The 21,112-nt window shown below is 42.6% G+C and overlaps 1 protein-coding gene across 1 annotated transcript in view; it reads left to right on the forward strand.

Annotated features, from left to right (window-relative positions):
* Window positions 1-20,131, forward strand: part of RHOA (ras homolog family member A) — a 45,935-nt gene extending 25,804 nt beyond the window's left edge. The window contains exons 2-5 of the mRNA XM_010851863.1: window positions 10,047-10,204; window positions 14,367-14,487; window positions 18,222-18,352; window positions 18,858-20,131. Of these exons, the coding sequence (XP_010850165.1) occupies window positions 10,049-10,204; window positions 14,367-14,487; window positions 18,222-18,352; window positions 18,858-19,031 (582 nt within the window). The 5' untranslated portion in view covers window positions 10,047-10,048 and the 3' untranslated portion in view covers window positions 19,032-20,131. The remainder of the gene's footprint in view (window positions 1-10,046; window positions 10,205-14,366; window positions 14,488-18,221; window positions 18,353-18,857) is intronic.
* The last annotated feature ends 981 nt before the right edge of the window (window positions 20,132-21,112 follow it).

Genomic DNA, 21,112 nt, shown 5'->3' on the forward strand with positions numbered 1-21,112 from the left:
TTTCATGGCTGCAGTCACCATCTGCACTGATTTTGGAGCCCAGAAAAATAAAGTCTGACACTGTTTCCACTGTTTCCCCATCTATTTCCCATGAAGTGATGGGACTGGATGCCATGATCTTCGTTTTCTGAATGTTGAGCTTTAAGCCAACTTTTTCACTCTCCACTTTCACTTTCATCAAGAGGCTTTTGAGTTCCTCTTCACTTTCTGCCATAAGGGTGGTGTCATCTGCATATCTGAGGTTATTGATATTTCTCCCGGCAATCTTGATTCCAGCTTGTGTTTCTTCCAGTCTTGCGTTTCTCATGATGTACTCTGCATGTAAGTTAGAGTATCATAATCTATAATCATTATGCTGTACCTTAGATACCCAGAATTATGGAATTCAAGTGGATAAATTGTATGTGAATTTTATTTCAATTGAGATATTTTTAAGAAAGATTTTATATGTGTGTTGCTCACACATATATCCACTATATAATGCACACATGTAATGCATACTGTAGAATAGCTTCTTTTCACATGTGTCGTGTTCTCCCTCTCCACTTGCCCCCTGACAGTTGGACACCACATGCCTTTCATTGGGTATCAGTACAGGGTTTCTGTGACATGTTTGCTTAGTAGACCTGGCCTGATTTATATGTTTACTGGCAGAAATTTAGGCTAATGGAGTTTGATTGATTTGTAAGGCTCTTCAGCAATGAGTAAATCCTTTGTTGTCAGTCCCAGTTGCACAAGTTACATTTCAGTAACCTCTCCAAAAACTGGGTACCTCGTGCTAGAACAGTGTTCCAGTTTTGAAAATGTATTTTAATAACTTAGTGGCCTTTTACTCAGTAAAATAGTAACTCTAAGCTTCTTTTCTCCTTAGTAAAATGAATGATAATTATATCTGCCTCTGGAGAAGTTCAGAATCAAATCAGTTCCTATCAAATGTATAGCAAGTGATTTGTGATACACCAGTGAAAAGGACCATGGTGGCTGATCAAACAGTGTAAGATCTGTTGTAGTATAGTGTATTTTGAAACTTACAACACTGTATCATTAAAGGGAGAACCAGAAGAATGATTAGCGTAGTGTGTTTTTTGAAGAAGTTGTGTGTCAGGTCATGGGGTGAGGCAGAAATGGAGTAGCTTGTGATGAGCGGTAGGCAGCACTGTCACATGTGGCAGTGAAGTGTCTTTCAGTGGTTGTCCTCCAAAAGCCCAAGCCTCTGATGGGCCAGTGAAGTCTGCCGTGGACAGTGCTTCATCATCAGTACCAGCAGAAGAGTCACCCTTGAATGGGGCATTGGTCCAAGTACTTAAGACTGTGCCAGCCAGGATTTGCACATTACAAAAAAGATATTCTTGCCCTCTGTCCTCAGTGCTGTTAAGGGAGGATGTTTATGTGCAGACAGCCCTTATTTCCTCCTGTGGAAGGAAGGTGGTGGTTTCCCAGAAGGGTGACCTCTTGAAATTCACTCCCAGCACTGCTGCTCAGCAGCACAGCCAGTCCTGTGCTGAGTCTTTGAACAAATAAAACAGAAGTTTCCTAATAGAAACCGTACAATAGGAATTAATATTTTTTTAGTTGTATTTTATGTTTTAACCACTAAATCATTGAGTGCCAGGCCCAGACAGCCCCACTGTGTGGCCTTGTTGAGTTCACCTTGTTGCTATAACTTAAAGTATCAAGCCTCTGGACACAGTCAGAAGGCCTAATTGGCTTTTTTGATGTGGTTATCAGTAACTTTGTGAATGAGACTATATATGGAAGACTGTGGTTCTTTCCTGTTGCCTATAGAATAGTAACTGTTACCACAGCAAAGCAACAGGAAGATTCCCGGGAGGTCCAGCGGGTAGTACTTGGTGCTGTCACTGCCAGGGCCCTGAGTTTGATTCCTGGTCGAGGAACAAAGATCGCACAAGTCGCCTGGCATGGCCAAAAAAGCAAACAGAGAACTCCCCAAACAAAAGCAGTGCAGCAGAGCCAAGGCAGACTCCACATCTAAGTCAGTTTAGTTAAGTCACTCAGTCGTGTCCAACTCTTGATGACCCTGTGGGCTTCAGCACGCTAGGCTTCCCTGTCCATCACCAACTCCTGGAGCCTACTCAAACTTGTGTCCATCATGTTGGTGATGCCATTCAACCTTCTCATCCTCTGTCGTCCCCTTCTCCTCCCGCCTTCAATCTTTCTCAGCATCAGGATCTTTTCAAATGAGTTAGTTCTTCTCATCAGGTGGCCAAAGTATTGGAGTTTCAGCTTCAGCATCAGTCGTCCCAATGAACATTCAGGACCGATTTCCTTTAGGATGGACAGATTGGATCTCCTTGCAGTCCAAGGGACTCTGAAGAGTCTTCTCCAACATCACAGTTCAAAAGCATCAATTCTTTGGCGCTCAGCTTTCTTTATAGTCCAACTCTCACATCCATACATGACTACTGGAAAAACCATAGCCTTGACTAAACAGACCTTTGTTGGTTTTTAATATGCTGTCTAGGTTGATCATAGCTTTTCTTCCAAAGAGCAAGCGTCTTTTAAAAATTTCATGGCTGCAGTCACCGTCTGCAGTGATTTTGGAGCCTCCCCAAAATAAAGTCTCTTCGCTGCTTCCATTGCTTTCCCATCTATTTGCCATGAAGTGATGGGACCAGATGCCATGATCTTAGTTTTCTGAATGTTGAGTTTTAAGCCAGCTTTTTCACTCTGCTCTTTCACTTTCATGATGAGGCTCTTTAGTTCATTTTCTGCCATAAGGCGGTGTGCAGTGTTGTCTGCATATCTGAGGTTATTGATACTTTCCCCGGCAATCTTGATTGCACCTTGTGCTTCATCCAGCCCGGTGTTTCTCATGATGTACTCTGCATATAAGTTAAATAAGCAGGGTGACAATATATAACCTTGGCGTACTCCTTTCCTAATTTGGAAACAGTCTGTTGTTCCATGTCCAGTTCTGACTGTTGCTTCCTGACCTGCATCCAGATTTCTCAGGAGGCAGGTCAGGTGGTCTGGTATTCCCATCTCTTTAAAAATTTTCTACAGTTTGTTGTGATCCACACAGTCAAAGGCTTTGGCATAGTCAACAAAGCAGAAGTATTTGTTTTTCTGGAACTCTCTTGCTTTTTCCGTGATCCAGTGGATGTTGGCAATTTGATCTCTGGTTCCTCTTCCTTTTCTAAATCCAATTTGAACATCTGAAAGTTCATGGTTCACATACTGTTCAAGCCTGGCTTGGAGAATTTTGAGCATTACTTTGATAGTGTGTGAGATGAGTGCAATTGTGCAGTAGTTTGAACATTCTTTGGCATTGCCTTTCTTTGGGATTGGAATGAAAACTGACCTTTTTCAGTCCTGTGGCCACTGCTGAGTTTTCCAAATTTGCTGGCGTATTGAGTGCAGCACTTTCACAGCATCATCTTTCAGGATTTGGAAGAGCTCAACTGGAATTCCATCACCTCCACTAGCTTTGTTCATAGTGATGCTTCCTAAGGCCCACTTGACTTTGCATTCCAGGATGTCTGGCTCTAGGTGAGTGATCACACCATCTTGGTTATCTGGGTCATGAAGATCTTTTTTGTATAGTTCTTCTGTGTATTCTTGGCCACCTCTTCTTAATATCTTCATGTAAGTCAAGGTTACCTTAATTTGTCATTGTTGTGGTTGATATTGAGAGGTTGCAGCAACCACTGATACTGCCGTAGTTCCCATCCTGGGAATTTTCGAGCCCTTAAAAATCACAGGGCAGGACTGGGCCCAATATACTTGGTACACTGTCCCCTGTGAATAGTAATCTCTAACAGCAGGTATCTTTGCTGTGGTGCTACTTGGCTTTCTGATGGCATTTTACAGGGCTGTTTTCAGATGTGAAGGATCCAACTGCTATACAGTGGTGGTAGGAAGTATGTACTTAAAACTGGGGGCTTTTGTTTTTCCAGACTTTTATAAACTTTTTATTTTGTTTTGGGGTATAGCCTATTAACAAAGTACTTTCGGGTGAACAGTGAAGGGACTCAGCTATACATATACATGTATTCATTCTCCCCCAAGCCCCCTCCCATCCAGGCTGGCACATAACGTTGAGCATAGTTCTGTGTGCCATGCAATAGGTCCCTGTTGGTTTTCCATTCTAAATATAGCAGTGTGTACATGACCTTCCCCAAATCCCTAACTATTCCTCCCCACCCCCACCCCCCCAGCAACCGTAAAGTTCCTTTTCTAAGTCTGTGAGTCTCTCTGTTTTTTTTAAGTAAGTTCATTTGTATCATTTCTTTTTCGATTCCCCATATAAGGCATGTCATATGATATTTCTCCTTCTGTCTCACTTCACTCAGTATGATACACTCTAGGTCCATCTATGATGTGGCAAGTGGCATTATTCTTTTTAATGGCTGAGTGATATGCCATTGTATATATGTAGCACATCTTTATCCATTCCTCTGTTGATGGACATTAAAGTTGCTTCCATGTCTTGGCTATTATAATCAGTGTTTATTTTAGCATATTTTGTCAGGGAGGTTCAAGGACAGGAAGGTAAGGTGGTAAAAAATATCAAGGAGAATCAGGACTGGATTTTGTGAAGGTAGGTCACTGGTGACTTTTGAGAAAGTTTCAGTAGAAGTTTGGGCAGAATGCACATTGATAGAATTTAAGCAAGTGAATGGGTATGAAGCAACTGAAAATACATACCTTTTCTTTGAAACAGACCAGAGAGAGGAAGGTTAATAGAGGAAAGCATGGATGTGGGGAGATTCCCTGTTTTAAAATAGGCACCCTGCACTTTATGGTGGACTGGAAGGAACCAGTAGACAGGAGAGATGAAGGGGGTGTGTGGGATACCCCAGGTGGCAATACTCTATAAATTGAAAGGTGCTGGAGGCCGTAAGGTTAGGCCTGGGCAGGAGAGACCTTAGTAGGAGTAACTTGCTCACTGCATTCCTCTGTCTTATGCCAGACCCTGTGAGAGATGTAGAGATTTCCCGTAACTCCTCTAAAGAAATATACACTCACTTGCATGCTATTACAGGTGACTTAAATAGATATCTTACAGCTGATTGTTACTGGAAAAACAAACCTCTACTCAAAATTTTTAAGAATTATATCTGAAACAATTCAGAGTCTAGAAAATAACACATCTGGCAGAGAGACTGCAGAGAGAGCTCAATATGATTTTCCTTCTCAAGCTGGCAAGCCATCTACTTGAAAAGATGCTGGATTATAACAACATGGAAAGGAAAGATACTAGAGTAAAAAAAAATTCCTGGGTCATTTCAGGAAAAAAAGTAGGGAGTTTCATTTTCTGATGTTTGTACTCTTCACATCTTGTCAACAACTTCTGGTTGTGTTGCCAGACTCCCAGCATCCCAGAAATCACCTTGTAATTATAGGCTTTCATTTTCATTTTGTCCCATAATCACTTGTGATTTCTTTATCATCAGTAGAAGCTGAATGGTTTTATATTTTTCCTGGGCAGAATATTCCCTAAGGGAAATATTCAAGAGCCTTTTTGGTCGCTCCCTGGAATTTTTATTTTGTGTGTCCTTAACTGTATTTGATTTACAGGAATTACTTCTTAAAAATTGAGTACTTTCTAGGAAGGATACTATTCAAAGATGGCAGTCTTTTTTAATAATTTAGGGAATTACAGATACATTTTGTTTGCATCCTATAAGGTCCTGATTGCTGGACTTTGGGCATACACCAATACCAAGATAGGCCTAGGAGGTAAAATTGTGACATGGATTTGAGAACATAAGAAAAAAAACAGAAAATGATTTGTGAATCCTATCAAGATGTTAGCAGTCAGACTGAACATAGAGGAAAGAGTTTTTAAAAAAGGTAAATTAGCGTCTGTGCCCTGGATTATTTCATAGGAGACTGAAAATGAAGTAGTCTGTCTCTCCTTTTTCATTGAAAAAATGTTTTGTTTTTGGATTTTCTTAATACGTATCCCACACCCCCCTTCATCACTCCTGTCTATTGGCTCCTTCTTTGAGTCTACCATAAAGTGCAGGGTGCCTATTTTAAAACAAGGAACCTCCCCACGTCCGTGCTTTCCTCTACTAACCTTCTTCTCTCTGGTCTGTTTCAAAGAAAAGGTATACATTTCCACTTGCTTCATACCCTTCACTTGCTTAAATTCTACTACATGTCCACTCAAGTATGGAGCCACATAGGGCTGTGAAGAAATAGAAGCTATTTCCTTTGCTCTGAGGTGATTTGCAGTCTGGTTGGAAGACAAAACACAAGTGAATCAAGTAGGAATCAAAAACAAAAATGGAGGGATATAAGGAGCTGAATGGGTGTCAGAAGTGCTGCTGCTGCTGCTGCTAAGTCGCGTCAGTCGTGTCCGACTCTGCAACCCCACAGACAGCAGCCCAACAGGCTCCTCTGTCCCTGAGTTATAGTTTAAAGGGCTAGTCTCTATACAGTACTGTTTTCATTGTGTGGTCCTATGTTTTAAAGAATTGTATTGAACACATTTCCCTTTTATGTATATGCTGGTTATTATGCTTGCATTAGGAGTATTATCCCTAATCCTTATTTTGCTTTTTCACAGAAAATAAGTCTTTAACTATTACTAGATAATATTGTGAGTTGGTTAAAACTTCATAATATATATGTATATTCTTAGCCAGCCACATATTCATTGCACTACACCACATGTTCTCAGAACTCACAAATGAGCGACAGCAGCGTCAGCCCTTCGCATTACAGAACCTTATGAGTTTATGTGCATTAAATTTTAAAGCTAAATTTCCTATGTTTTCCAGACTAAAAAAAATAGTTTCTGATGTTTACTTCATGTATGTACCCCAATGGATTGTGTCACCCACTCCAGTTTGAGAAACGTTCCCTTGAGACAGTATGGTTTTGTCAGTGAATGTATTGTTGAGGATTAGTTTGACTATAGATAATGGGGACCTGAAAAATACTACCTTAAACAAGACAGTTATTTTTCATTCACATAAAAGAAGTATGGAAGTAGGCAGTCTTGGGCTGAGACGGTGGCTCCCAAGATATCTGGGATCTAGGTGCCTTCCATCCTTTATTCCTTCTACTCCAGGGTGTGGCACTCATATTCTAGGATGACTGTTTAGAAAGCAGCCGTGACTCCAGCTTTAAGCAGCAGGAAGGAGGAAGGAGATGAAGAAGGGCAGGGACTTCCAACTTTAAGGAAGATTTTCTGGAAGTCCCACAGAATACTGCTGATTACATCTCAGGGGCTAGAAGTTTGTACCTGGCTGTATCTAGTCTAAGGGAAACTAAGAAATGTCTTTTAGCTGGGCAGCAAAGTGCACAATTAAAAATTGGAGTGCTGTTCTAAGAGGTAATGGTGAGAGTTCAGGTTGACCTCTAGGCTGTAGCAAGTGGAGGTAGGGAGTCTTCATGCTTTTCCTTTTTTTGGTAACAGCTTTGGTAATATCCACACACATTATAATTCACCCATTAAAAGTTTACAATTCAGTTGTATATAGAATATTCGAGTTACATAACCATCTGAGAATCATTTTGGAAAAATTTATCACCTTATAAAAAACCTCACTATTCTTTTGGTAGTCATTCCCTATTCCTCCCTCCTCTAGTTCCCTTCCCCTGGAAGTCACGAGTCTACTATCTCTGCATTTGCCCGTTCTGGACATTTCATATAAATGGAATGACACAACATGTGTTTCTTTGTAAATAGCTTCTTTCACAAATTGTAATGTTTTCAGGGTTCATCCATGTTGTAGCATGTATTAGTATCCCCCCACTTCATTGTTGAATAATATTCCATTGTGTAGATAAATCACATTTTGTACATTCATCAGTTGTTAGATGTTTGGTTTGTTTCTACTTTTTGATGGTGATGAATAATGCTGCTGTGAACATTCATGTAAATTTTTTGTGTGAATACATTTTTATTTCTCTTGGAGTTATGAGTAGAATTGCTGGGTCATAGATATAGCCAGATCCTTCGCCCAGTTTTAAATCGGATTGTCTGTCTAGTTATTATTGAGTTGTAGGAGTTCTTTACATGTTGTGGGTCCACATCAACCTTGACTGCAACGAGAGATCCCAAGTCAGACCACCAACCTAAGCTGCTTTTTTCTTATTCAGTTGTAGGAGTTCTTTATATATTCTGGATATAGGTCCCATATCATTTTCTCCTATTCTGTGGATTATCTTCTCATTTTCTTGATGCTATCCCTTGAACCACAAAAGCTTTAAAATTTTTTATGAAGTCCAATTTATCTTTCTTCTTTGTTTCTGGATATTTGTGAATACACTGTTCACAATACATTGTGAGAAATGTATTTTTTAACCAAAAGATGGAAGCAACCCAAGCGTCTGTTTGCAGATAGATGGATAAATAAGATGTGGTATATATCAGTACATACAATGGAATATTATTCAATCTAAAAAGAAAGGAAATTCTGATACATGCTACAAAGAGAGGAAACCTCTAAGACATGCTGAGTGCAATAAACCAGTCACAAAATGACAAATACTGTATGATTCCACTTACATGAGGTAGTTAGAGCAGTAAAATTCATAGAGGTAGACAGTGGAATGGTGGTTGCCAACAGTGGAAGTAGGGGAGATGGGGTGATAATTGTGTAATGAATATAGAATTTCAGTTTTAGAAGGTGAAAAAAGTTCTGGAAATGGATGATGGTGATAATTGTACAACAGTGTTGAATATATGTAATGCCACTAAAGTATTTACTTAGAAATTGTTTAAATGGCAAGTTTTCTGTGTATTTTACTGCATTTTAAAAAATATCTTGTAGTTTTAGCTCTTACATTTGGGTCTGTAATCCATTGTGAGTTAATTTTGTATATGATGTGAGGTAGTGTTCTAACTTCCTTCTTTTGCATGTTATCTGTTCAGTTGTCTCAGCGCCATTTGTTGAAAAGGCTGTTTTTTCTCCATTGGATTGTCTTGGCATCCTCTTTGAAAATTTACTTGACCCTAAATGGGAGGGCTTATTTTTGGATTCTCAAATCTACTCTATTGATCTATGAACGTGTTAGTTGCTCAGTCGTGTCTCTTTGGGATCCCATGGACTCTAGCTTGCCAGGCTCCTCCATCCATGGAATTCTCTAGGCAAGAATACTGGAGTGGGTAGTCATTCCCTCCTCCAGAGGATCTTCCGTCCCAGGGATCGAACCCAGGTCTCCTGCATTGCAGGTGCTCTTTACTGTCTGAGCCACCAGGGAATTGTTTATTGTTTATATCTTTATAACAGTGCAATACTGCCTTGATTACTGTACCTTAAATAGTAAGTTTTGACATCAGGAAGTGTGAGTCCTTTAACTTTGCTGAGTCCTTTAACTTTACTCTTCATTTTCAAAATTGCTTTGGCTGTTCTGAGTCCGTTGAATTTCCATTTGCATTTTCTGATCAGTTGTCAGTTTCTGCAAAGAAGCTGGCTCAGATTTTGATAGATCGTAAGAGTCTGTAGATTGATTTGGAGGGTATTGCCATTTAACAGTATTGGCCTTTAGTCCTTAAACATGAATGTCTTCCCATTTAGATCTTTTATTTCTCTCTATATTTTTTAAAGTTTTCAGAGTATGCTTCATGCTTTTTTGTTACTTATTCATATTTTATTCTTTTTGATGCTGTTGTAAGTGAAATTGCTTTCTTAATTTCAGTTTCAGGTTCATTACTAGGGTATAGAAATACAATTGATTTTATATGTTAATCTTATATCCTGTAAATTGCTGAATTTATTATTTCTAATAGCTCTTTATAATTTTACTTCTTTTCCAGTCTGGATGTCTTTTATGTTGTCTTCTGCCTAATTGCCACAACCCCCTTAGAAGTGGCAAGAGTGGACTTTCTTGTTTTGTTCCTGTTCTTAAGGAAACCTTTCAATATTTTCACCATCAAGTATAATGTTAGTTCTGGGGTTTTAGTATGACTTTTTGATGCCATGTGGAAAGGTGTTACTAGCATTTTATCTTATATTTTTCGTGTGCTAATAGAGTCTTGTGCCCCGTGGGCAGAAAGTATGTGCTATAGATTAAAGCTATCATGGATTCTCATGCATTTAGACAACACTTTTGTTTTGTTTCAGCAATGGCTGCCATCCGGAAGAAACTGGTGATTGTTGGAGATGGAGCCTGTGGCAAGACTTGCTTGCTCATTGTCTTTAGCAAGGACCAGTTCCCAGAGGTGTATGTCCCTACGGTGTTTGAGAACTATGTGGCAGATATTGAAGTGGATGGAAAGCAGGTGAGTATACTTTTCAGAATAACTGCTACTGTTTTTTATGTTACGCTATTCATAGAGCCTTGAGAGAATTAGGTCTCTTTGTCTCTTCAGTACATAACAACAAAAAGTTAAAATGAGAAATCTGTTCTTGCCTTTTCAGTTCAGTTCAGTCGCTCAGTTGTGTCTGACTATTTGCAACCCTGTGGACTGCAGCACGCCAGGCTTACCTGTCCATCACCAACTCCTGGAGTTTACTCAGACTCATTTCCATTGAGTTGGTGATGCCATTCAACCATCTCATCCTCTGTCGTCCCCTTCTGCTGCCTTCAGTCCCTCCCAGCATCAGGGTCTTTTCAAATGAGTCCGTTCTTTGCATCAGGTGGCCAAAGTATTGAAGTTTCAGCTTCAGCATCAGTCCTCCCAATGAATATTCAGGACTAATTTCCTTTAGGATGGACAGGTTGGATCTCCTTGCAGTCCAAGGGACTCTCAAGAGTCTTCTCCAACACCACAGTTCAAAAGCATCAATTCTTTGGCACTCAGCTTTCTTTACAGTCCAACTCTCACATCCATACGTGACTACTGGAAAAACCATAGCTTTGACTAGACGAACCTTTGTTGATTTTTAATATTCTGTCTAGGTTAGTCATAGCTTTTCTTCCAAGGACTAAGCTTCTTTTAATTTCATGGCTGTAGTTGCCATCTGCATTGATTTTGGAGCCCCCAAAAAGAAAGTCTCGCTCTTTCTGTTGTTTCCCCATCTATTTGCCATGAAGTGATGGGACTGGATGCCATGATTTTAGTTTTCTGAATGTTGAGCTTTAAGGCAGTTTTTTTCACTCTCCTCTTTCACTTTCATGACGAGGCTCTTTAGTTCTTCACTTTCTGCCATAAGGTGGTGTCATCTGCGTATCTGTTATTGATATTTTCCCCAGCAGTCTTGATTCCACCTTGTGCTTCTTCCAGCCCAGCGTTTCTCATGATGTACTCTGCATATAAGTTAAATAAGCAGGGTGACGATATACAGCCGTGACATACTCCTTTCCCTATTAGGAACCAATCTGTTGTTCAGGTCCAGTTCTAACTGTTGCTTTCTGACCTGCATGCAGATTTCTCAGCAGGCAGGTCTGGTGGTCCCATCTCATTAAAAATTTTCAACAGTTTGTTGTGATCCATACAGTCAAAGGCTTTGGTATAGTCAGTAAAGCAGAAGTAGATGTTTTCCTGGAACTCTCTTGCTTAGTCCAATTTTATTCATTTTAAATTATTATCATCTAGATTATGTCCACATTCATGCGTATTTCACATGAGGAAGCCTTAGAATATTTGTTCTTTCCAGCTTTTTTTATATTTGGAATTTAGTTTGTTGCCAAATGGTTAATACTAAAATGAACCTTTGTATGGATGGTTCTGTCATAGTATTTCATTAAGTGCTGAAGTTTGAGATTACTAGGTCAATGTGTTCTTGCTGATTATGCTTCTCAAAGGGTTGTACGGCTCTGTACCACCAACAGTGTGACATTTAAACAACATGCTCACATTTAGGTTTTGGGTTTGTTTTTTTTTTTTTTTTTTTAATGTCTTTTGACTTTAACATAAACAGGCTGCTGCATTTGCTTCAGTTACTTGTCACTGGCGGTGAGGACAGTGTTTCCTCCTGTCTGCCCTGAAAGCGCACCAGCAAGACTGGAGCAAAACTGCTGAAATTAGAATTGTCTCTCCCTCTTCTCCTCCCTTTTGTTGTCAAAATAATATCCAGGTCCCTGTCCATCTTTTGAAGAGAAATGAAATTCTCATTGCAAATGGGTTAGCTGAAAAGAAAAGTGGAACAACGGGCTATTTTCCAACACAGTCCTCTTAGGCATTCAGTCACATGTCTCATGGTGCTAGCACCTAATTTATTGGCTTCCACAATTCTGTCTTCTTTCTTCCTTCTCCTGTTCTTGCTTTCCTGCTGTCCCTTTCTGTCCTAGTACTACCTAACCTCGTTTTGTGGGACTGTGTGTGGAAAGCACATTAGGCCAGCTGCTTCGAATTCTAGGGTTCGTCATTACAGGATGCCTTGATACTTCTATGACCATGAGTAAGCTGTCTAATCTTGGAGCCACTTTGATTTGTAAAGTGGTTTAAGCCATTTTACGGTTGACAGCAAGGGTCTGTGAAGTGACTGAAGGCATTTGGAAGCACCAAAGCACTTGACATATTGGACTGGACAAGAACATACTCAACACCCCCTATTATAGTGTCCCCAGTAGCCATGTGGGCCACAGTGGCTGCTCTCAGGCCATCAGGAGCCCCATGGCGCCCTTCTGGTCACGAATGGATGAAAAAAACCACAATGAATTCGTGCCTAAGAGAACTTTGTCTGGGTCCTATACCCTGTAGGTAGCCCATAAGTGTTGCCAATTCAACTTTCAGTCAGTTCTCTGAGTGGATGCTTGGGTACAGGTTTCTGTGGGCTTCATAGGAAGATTGGTTTTGTGTAGAGACAGGGCCCAATTCTGACAAGCTGGTGAAAATTTGGGCCTGCTGTCACATACCAGACCTCTCACCCAATTTAGATGGCCCCCCACACACACACACACACATACACAGAAAGACCCAGTGGCTTGAAGGAAACAAACAGGTTTAGGTTGGTGTTTTCATAGCACATTTCTCAAAAGGTGTACTGAATGTATATTGTTTATATGTTTATCTTGTCATTTAGAGAATGACAGCTGTTGGTTGCGATGTGTCTGCAGTCAGAAGTTGGGAAAGTCTTTTCCATTTGTGGCAGTATATGTTTGGGGGTTACTATTGGCTCTTCTGTCCTCTTGGAAGCATCATCTTTGCCTTGGGGTCTTGGAATGACCAGGATCTTTTTACCCTTAAGAAGTATAGGGATTTTGACTTACAAACCTTGAGGAATGATCAGTGAATATCTTTCTTGCTGTGCCTGACCCTGGCAAAATGAAAGCCCTTGAACCAGGGAGAGGAACCCTGAAAAAAGGGTACTCGATCTGGAAGAGGGTATCATATCCTAGCTACCTACCTCAGAGCAAGTCAGTATCCCAGGGTGAGAGAGGGCGCCTCGTGCGAATGTTCTCATAAGAGTATGCACCCACAGATCCCAGGGAGCCATCCAGGATTCTAGGTGGTTATGGGCCAGGGAATAGGTGTGCCAAAAATGGAAAGGCCCTGACGTGAGACAGGCTTGGCACCCTGGAATCATTTATCAGGAGACAGAGTTAGCTCTTCTGTCTGACTGAATGCTCATGAGGTGTGGGGGTGCCAGGGGAGTGGGATTTGTGAGAGAATGAGCTGTAGCATCCTGAGGTCAGACCAGTTGTGAGGGTTGGGCATCAATATATTATGGATTCCTGTACCAAGCTGATGGTAATATGCGTGACAGAGGCACAGTGGGACTTGAAGTTGTGAGTGACGCATCCTGGGGCAGAGGTTGAGGGTGGAAGAAATAATTAGCCATCAACTTTAAGGTAGGAATAATATTTAGATACTGAACACTCTGAAGGTGTTAGGAGGAGAAGGCTACTCGAGGCATTGGAGGGAGAACTCCTTGGGCCACAAGAGCTAAAAACCACTGTGACTGTAAGAAGTGACTGGGCTGAGTACAGTCTCTGACAGGCGTGGGGGTGGTGGATCCTGTCCAAGTCCAGGTGTCTGCCCTCCTCCCACTGGAAAGTGAACAGGTTCCCAAGGTGAAAGGAGTACCCCCTACCTATATGATGCTTTCATTGAGACATTTTTTTTGAGCAGTAAAAGCAGAGCTATAGGCCTTTCCTGTCAGCTCAGACCTTGCCCAACACCCAGGACGGTCACTTTTCTTATCCATCAATTCAGATACAATCTTGTTTCCTCATTGGAGCAGAGTGATGAGACAAGGTAAGGAAATGGTTGAGTGAGACTGTATTAAGAAAAGTTACTTGTTCTGGTTTTTCCCTGTCTTGCCTTGTATACCTGGTGGGATGGTTCATTCACTTTCTTTCCTCTGTAGAATGTTATTTGTGTACTTATAAGTACTTATAAGCTACAAAATTACTTTTGACTTGACGCTAATAAAACTGACCATTTTTGTATTTTACTATGTGGACAGTCTATCATTTGAAGGTACAGTGGTTTCACTTCTTCTGAAAGTAAGTAGTGGGATTAACCTGCACTCTTATGTTCATTTTTCCTGTCATAGGTAGAGTTGGCTTTATGGGACACAGCTGGGCAGGAAGATTATGATCGCTTGAGGCCTCTCTCCTACCCGGATACCGACGTTATACTGATGTGTTTCTCCATTGATAGCCCTGATAGTTTAGGTGAGTAGCCCTGCAGCCTGACGTTTGTCGCTGCCTGTGTGGTGGTCAGTTTTTGGTTTCTCAGGTCCTTTCTGGACATCAAGTGGCTGAAAAGCATACATGAGTTTCAGAGGAGATCATAAGTGGCCAGAGTCCTAGAGTCTCAGGACTGTAGATCCTGAGCCCTGAATCCCTTTTCAGCTTTGGTCTCCCTTGACTGCCATGTTTACCTTGTAAAGTAGGTGGGTTCCAATAGAAAGCTATTTTTTGCCCTCCTTTCTTTTTTTAAAGGGGACAGGGGTTGGGGGTGGGCATGCAGCATGCTCTGACCAGGGCATTGAACCTGTGCCCTCAGCAGTGAAAGCACGGAGTCCTAACCACTGGATATCCAGGGCATTCCCCAAAGCTATTTTCTGGACTGAGATTTGGGGAAGGCTTTTTTTGGGTGTCCACATCTTTTTTCAGTACTTAATGTTGAGCCTGCTGCCTCCCAACATCTAGACTGATGATTTGCTGATTCCTAGTGGTGTTTTTAAACCCCTGCTTTAGCCCTTTTTTATATAAAGCCCCTCAGCTAGTGGATAGAGACTTAAACCTGACATTACACTGGCTCAGTTGGTCACATGTTACAGAAGCTGCTTTCCTCCAAAGAAAAAAAAAATGTGTGAAAGATGCTGATCTCTTACTCTGCAAAACAGCACCGGGGCCTGAAACAGAACTTGCTTTCGGTTTGTACTAAAGATGATAAAACGTCTTGCTCGGTGCTGTGGTGCCCTGTTTTAACAGGGCAGTGGATGGGGCAAAGACACTGTCATTATTACCACAGATGACAGTTGAGGGCTGGCTGGTAGCCTGGGCTGTTCCTGCGGGGTTAGGGTGGAGTGACTCTTTGTGTGTCCTGCTTGTACTCACGTAAATGACAATACTGAGGGGTGCTCTGAGACTTAGATCCGTTTGCTCAGCGTCATGCAGCCCAAGGAACCAAGTTGAGATGGAGCCTCCTGTGTGATACTTCCCAGGACTGAGACTGTGGGTACTGCCTGCCATTGTCTCACTTTGGTTCAACAGTTGTGTTTTAGTTTCGGTTTTCAAATTAATCTGGCTTCCTTTGGTGGGACTCTGCGGAGGCCCTTGAGGCTGAACTTTAGAGAGAAAATGGACACCTTCCATTGAAACACACACATGATGAACTTTGCCTAAATCCTGTAGGAATGAGGAGTGTGCACCCTTTGCCACCTCATCCAGGGTATAATCCTTGAGGGACAAGAGTACCTTCAGAGCAAAATATTACTCTTATTCTGTCTTACTTTTTTTTTTGAACACTGTATATCTCCTGGTCTCAAGAAATCTTCTGCTTTTGACCTCTTGTCTGTTTACTATGACTTGTTTTTTGCTATCCCCTCACCCAGAGAGCAGGTTCTAGGGAGGAACACAGAGGTAGAAAGCAGAGGGAGATTGAGCTCCCTCTCAGGATACACCTGGGGGTGGGGTGGGGCTGATGCTGTGCCTTCACTGGTGGTCTTGGCAGGAGTATCATAGGTAGGTAGGGCCCCTTTGCTGACCTGAGTTACCTTAGTTTTGCCAAGGGCCTTTTAAAAGTTCTCTCATTTTGGCTAGGGAGTAGCAGAGAATTCCACTGGTAGTTTGCCCCGGTAAAATGTGTCTTGGGAACTCAAAGTTTATATCAAGAAAATGAAAAGCTAATGTCAACCAAACATTGCAGTTTGCTTTTTATGTATGGTTGGATGTTAGACCATAGCCCAGAGTCTGGGTATAGAATAACAAGTTTGATCAGCAATCAGAATGTTGGTGTGCAGGTTTCAGCCCTGTTGCTGGCCGATCCTGTGTAAAAGGCCAAATAGTAAATAGTTTCGGCTTGTCAGCCGTGTGTTCTCTTGTTGCATTTCCTGAATTTGCCATAACTACTCAGCTATACTGTTGTAACACAAAAGCAGTCATAAAAAATATATCCATGAATGAGCTTGGCTCTGTTCCAGTAAAACTTGACTTATAAAAGTAGACTCTGGATCTAGATAAGAATTAATGGAATTCACAAGGACATCCAAAGCACTCCACTGTAAATCTGTGTAAAGTGATGTGTCCTGATATGATCAGATTACTTTGAGGGTAGGAGCAATTATAGGTGATTGCCATTACTGAATTAAAAGGTAAAAAAATTAAATTTTAAAATTATTCATGAAAAGTGAACATAAGAGAGGCAGTTCATTTTATTTTACATGTCCTGTATTCTGGAGGTGGGGAGACTATTAGAGTAATAATTTTGTATGTTTAGCAAATAATTATTGAGCACCTACTTATAGAACCTATATTCTAGATGGAGACAGAAGAGCCAAAATCTAAATCTGATAGCAGGAAAGGTTACAAATAACATTCATGGTGGTGGAAATGGAATAGGCTGTGGTAGTATGTAGTGTTAGAAGATGACCACATGCTGCTGGTCAGGAGCCTCACTGAAAAGGAGACCTCTGAGCATAGGTGAGAGAGGCCAACAAAAGACTCCCCAGGTGGAAGGAAGGAGTCCAGTGTGCTGTGCTGTACAGAGAGCGAGGGTTGCAGAGCCATGTGGTTAATGGTGTGGACCTCTCCTTTGATCATGAGAGAGATGGGAACTCTCAGATGGTTTGAACACAAGAGAGATGTGTGTGATCTCACCTACTCTTTAAAGTGATCACTGTTGCAGCTTCACTGAAAACTGACCACAGGGTGCAGAGCCAGGAGCAAGATTGACCACCCAGGCTGTTGGGCTTCAGTGTCAGATATGCTGGCCCTTGTGTCTTTATTGCTCTGCGGTTCTTAAGGAACCCTTTGTTCTAGAATAAGGCTTCGAGTTTTAAGTTGTAACATTAGTGATTGACTGTAGCTGCTGTAGCTGCTCTAGCAAAGGAGGAAAGTATCTGTCTTGTGGGCTGAGGAGTGGAGCATTGAATTGAGTTTTCTGACCTTACTCATATAATTTCTCTACATTCTAGCCAGAAGGCAGGGCATCTTTCCATATTGTAACTCCTGCCTTTTGGTGTTGAAGTCAGAGAGTGAACAGTTTACGCCTAAAACATAGTGCCAAATTATGTTCAGTACCATTTAAATGATCATCATACTAAGTATGCTGTACACATTGAATCAGAATAACCTCATGTGGAGTCTTAGTTATCTCCATTTTGTAACGTCATCCCTGACTCTGAGATGCTCAAGGTGGTGGGTGTGGGAGGTTGAACTCAGGCCACCTTATCTAAATTAGTATTGGCAAGAAGCTGCAACTGGTCATGATTCATTTTCAGAAGCCACTGAAGCCCTTTGAAATTCCAGTAACCCAAGGGTAGGTCATTCTGAAGGCCCATGAGTAAGGTGTAGAGAAAGTGTGTGAACCCTGGGCTAGCTGTAGCCACAGCCGTAGAATGGGGACTCCTGTAAGCTGTGGTCAGAATCATCCAACAGTGACGTGGATGGCTGGCCGGTGGGGCAGGGGGCACCGTTGTGGAGCCACCCTGTGTTCTGAATCCTTTGCTCCTCTGTAGCCTTCACCTGGCACCACCTGCAGGAGATGAGCTCCTTGGTATGACTGAGAAAAGCTGGTGATTCTGTGCTTAAGAGAAAGGGGGTTAGATTTTGCCTTTTTCATGGTTTTGAAACTAGTGAAATTCCATTATATGTCCAGCATGATTCTGAAGTTTCTTCACAATTTAACTAGGGCTTCTGGAGATTCTTCAAGATAATTATGTGTATTTTGCTGCTTTCAGAAAACATACCAGAAAAATGGACTCCGGAAGTCAAGCATTTCTGTCCCAACGTGCCCATCATCCTGGTTGGGAACAAGAAGGATCTTCGAAACGACGAGCACACAAGGCGGGAGCTGGCCAAGATGAAGCAGGTGGGTCTGGGGTGGGGCTCTGTCTTCTGTAGCATTGGGGACCCTGGACCCACGATGGGAGATTCAGGGAACGAGGCAGAAACCCACATAGGCCAGGCTGTTTCAGAGAGAGTCCCAGAAGCCTCTGTCTGTGCCTCATGGACTGGGGCCTGCACAGAGGGTCCCTAAGGCTCCCTAGTCCTGTAAGATGGGACCTCTCTCGTGCAGATTGCCTCCCTGAGAAGGGACCATCACAGCAGTAGTCAGTGTGTCAGATGCAGGAGCTTTATCAGGCTCTCAGTCTCCCTGTCCAGTTATTACCTTCGTATACATGAGGCTAGAGATAAATTGGTGGCAACTGAAGGATCAGGCAACCTGGGAGTCCAAACAGAGAGCCCCTAATAGCCTTTTAAAAGTGATGGGGCTGACACCTTGGCTTCTGAAGTCTTTTAGCGGAGTTAAAATGCTCTGCACCTACTTACTATATGTAACACTGTTAACTAAAGTGCTCTCTTCTCTTTGCTAGGAGCCAGTAAAACCCGAAGAAGGCAGAGATATGGCAAACAGGATTGGTGCTTTTGGGTACATGGAGTGTTCAGCAAAGACCAAAGATGGAGTGAGGGAGGTTTTTGAAATGGCCACGAGAGCTGCTCTGCAAGCCAGACGTGGGAAGAAAAAATCTGGGTGCCTTGTCTTGTGAAACCCCTGCTGCAAGCACAGCCCTCATGCGGTTAATTTTGAAGTGCTGTTTATTAATCTTAGTGTATGATTACTGGCCTTTTTCATTTATCTATAATTTACCTAAGATTACAAATCAGAAGTCATCTTGCTACCAGTATTTAGAAGCCAACCATGATTATTAATGATGTCCAACCCACCTGACCCACCAGGGTCCTTCTGACACTGCTCTTAACAGCCCTCCTCTGCACTCCCACCTGACACACCAGGCGCTAATTCAAGGAATTTCTTAACTTCTTGCTTCTTTCTAGAAAGAGAAACCATTGGTAACTTTTGTGAATTAGGCTGTAACTACTTTATAACTAACATGTCCTGTCTGTCATCTATCAGCTGCAAGGTACTCTGGTGAGTCACCACTTCAGAGCTTTACTCCTTTTAACAGATTTCATTGGCATAGCTCTGGGTGGCTATCCAGTTTTTTGAAAATGTGCTCAGCCAGAAAGGCCCAAATCCACGCAGCTGTGGTAAAGTTACAGTTCTGTGGTTTCATGTTAGTTACCTTATAGTTACTGTGTAATTAGTGCCGCTTAATGTATGTTACCAAAAATAAATATATCTACCCCAGACTAGATGTAGTATTTTTTGTATAATTGGATTTCCTAATACTGATATTTGTCATCTTCACAGAAAGTGTATTGGTTTTTTTTTTTTTTTAAAGAAAGTGTATTTGAAAATAAAGTCAGATGGAAAATTCATTTTTTAAATTCCCGTTTTGTCAGTTTCTCGGATAAAAGATGGCCATGTCCCCCCATTTCGGCCCCACATGTTCCAGTACCCCCTTCCCCAGAGCTGGGCTAAGTAAGTAAGAATTCAGTCTTCTGCTTGAGGCACTTAGACACTCAGAAGGTGGCATAACCTGTCTCACCTGGACTGCAGGGTCTGGCTCTGTAGTTCACAGTGCTCTTTCTTCTCACTGTATCCAGGTTCCCTCCCAGAGGAGCCGCCAGTTCTCTTGGGTGGCCCTCAGTTTCTCTCTCCTCTCCAGCTGACTAAACTTTTTTTCTGTACCAGTTAATTTTTCCAACTACTAATAGAATAAAGGCAGTTTTCTAAACTTCCTGTATCCTGGTGTTTGTGTTGCTCTCTCCAGGGCTGGGAGTGGGAGGATGAATTCTGCCTAGCTCACCTTTCCTTCAGGGGGCAAAGTACCAGCTTGCCCACCCACTCCCCCAAACCGGCACTAACCTGACTTCAGCCAAGGAGGTGGGAATGAGTATTTTGTCACGTTCAAGTTCAGAGGCGGGTGGAGTAGGGAATACAGCCTACTGAGGAGTAGGAGGTATTCCAAGCAGTCATTCTTCCATACAAATCTCAGGAGTGTGATACTTTCCTCTTCTTACTACCTGTCCATTCTCAGTGTCTTTTACTGGCAAGCCTGAGCTCCAGATGAAGTTGACTAGGTACGAGGATGGTCTGAAATCCACTTCAGTCTCCTTGGCCCTGCATGCTTTTGGGCTCCCCTCCAGGAGTCTGGAGCAGGGCCTTAACAGTGACCCCAGAAACCCTGTGTAAAGGCAGTGCTGCGCTGGGGGTGTCAAAGTAGGCGGGAAACCGGAAGCTAGGATGAGAGCACAGTCTAGGGTAGTGCCAGAATGCAAGGTTAGGAGAAAGCTGGCTTTTGCAGTCCCATCCCTGACTGCCTGCCCCCTTCTCCGCAGCACTGCCCACCCTCCTGCAATTTAACCTTCAAAGTTCCCAGACGCCGCCAACTGCACCATCCCCGCGCCTGCCAATAGGGCTCGTTCTTCAGGAGTAGTGATACAGCACAGGTGGGGTGGGCTGTGCAGCCACAGACAGCACACGCTCCTGTTGCTGGTCACCCTCCCGGGGCCGGGTCCAATCCCTGAAGAACCACTGAGAAAGAATCCGGAGCCCGTCTGGGCCCTGGGCGGGAATCATTCGGGCCACTACCGCAGTGCCCGCGCTGCACTCCCTGGGTTGGACCAAACGCGCCCGCGCCGCCGCACGGTCTGGGCGGTGTCCGCATCCGGCACGGCCGCACCCTCCCGCCCCGTGGGCCCGCAGCTGGGGGCCGGAGGCCGG

This window comes from Bison bison, unplaced genomic scaffold, assembly GCF_000754665.1.
Source record: "Bison bison bison isolate TAMUID 2011002044 unplaced genomic scaffold, Bison_UMD1.0 scf7180017864304, whole genome shotgun sequence".
Lineage (NCBI taxonomy): Eukaryota > Metazoa > Chordata > Mammalia > Artiodactyla > Bovidae > Bison > Bison bison.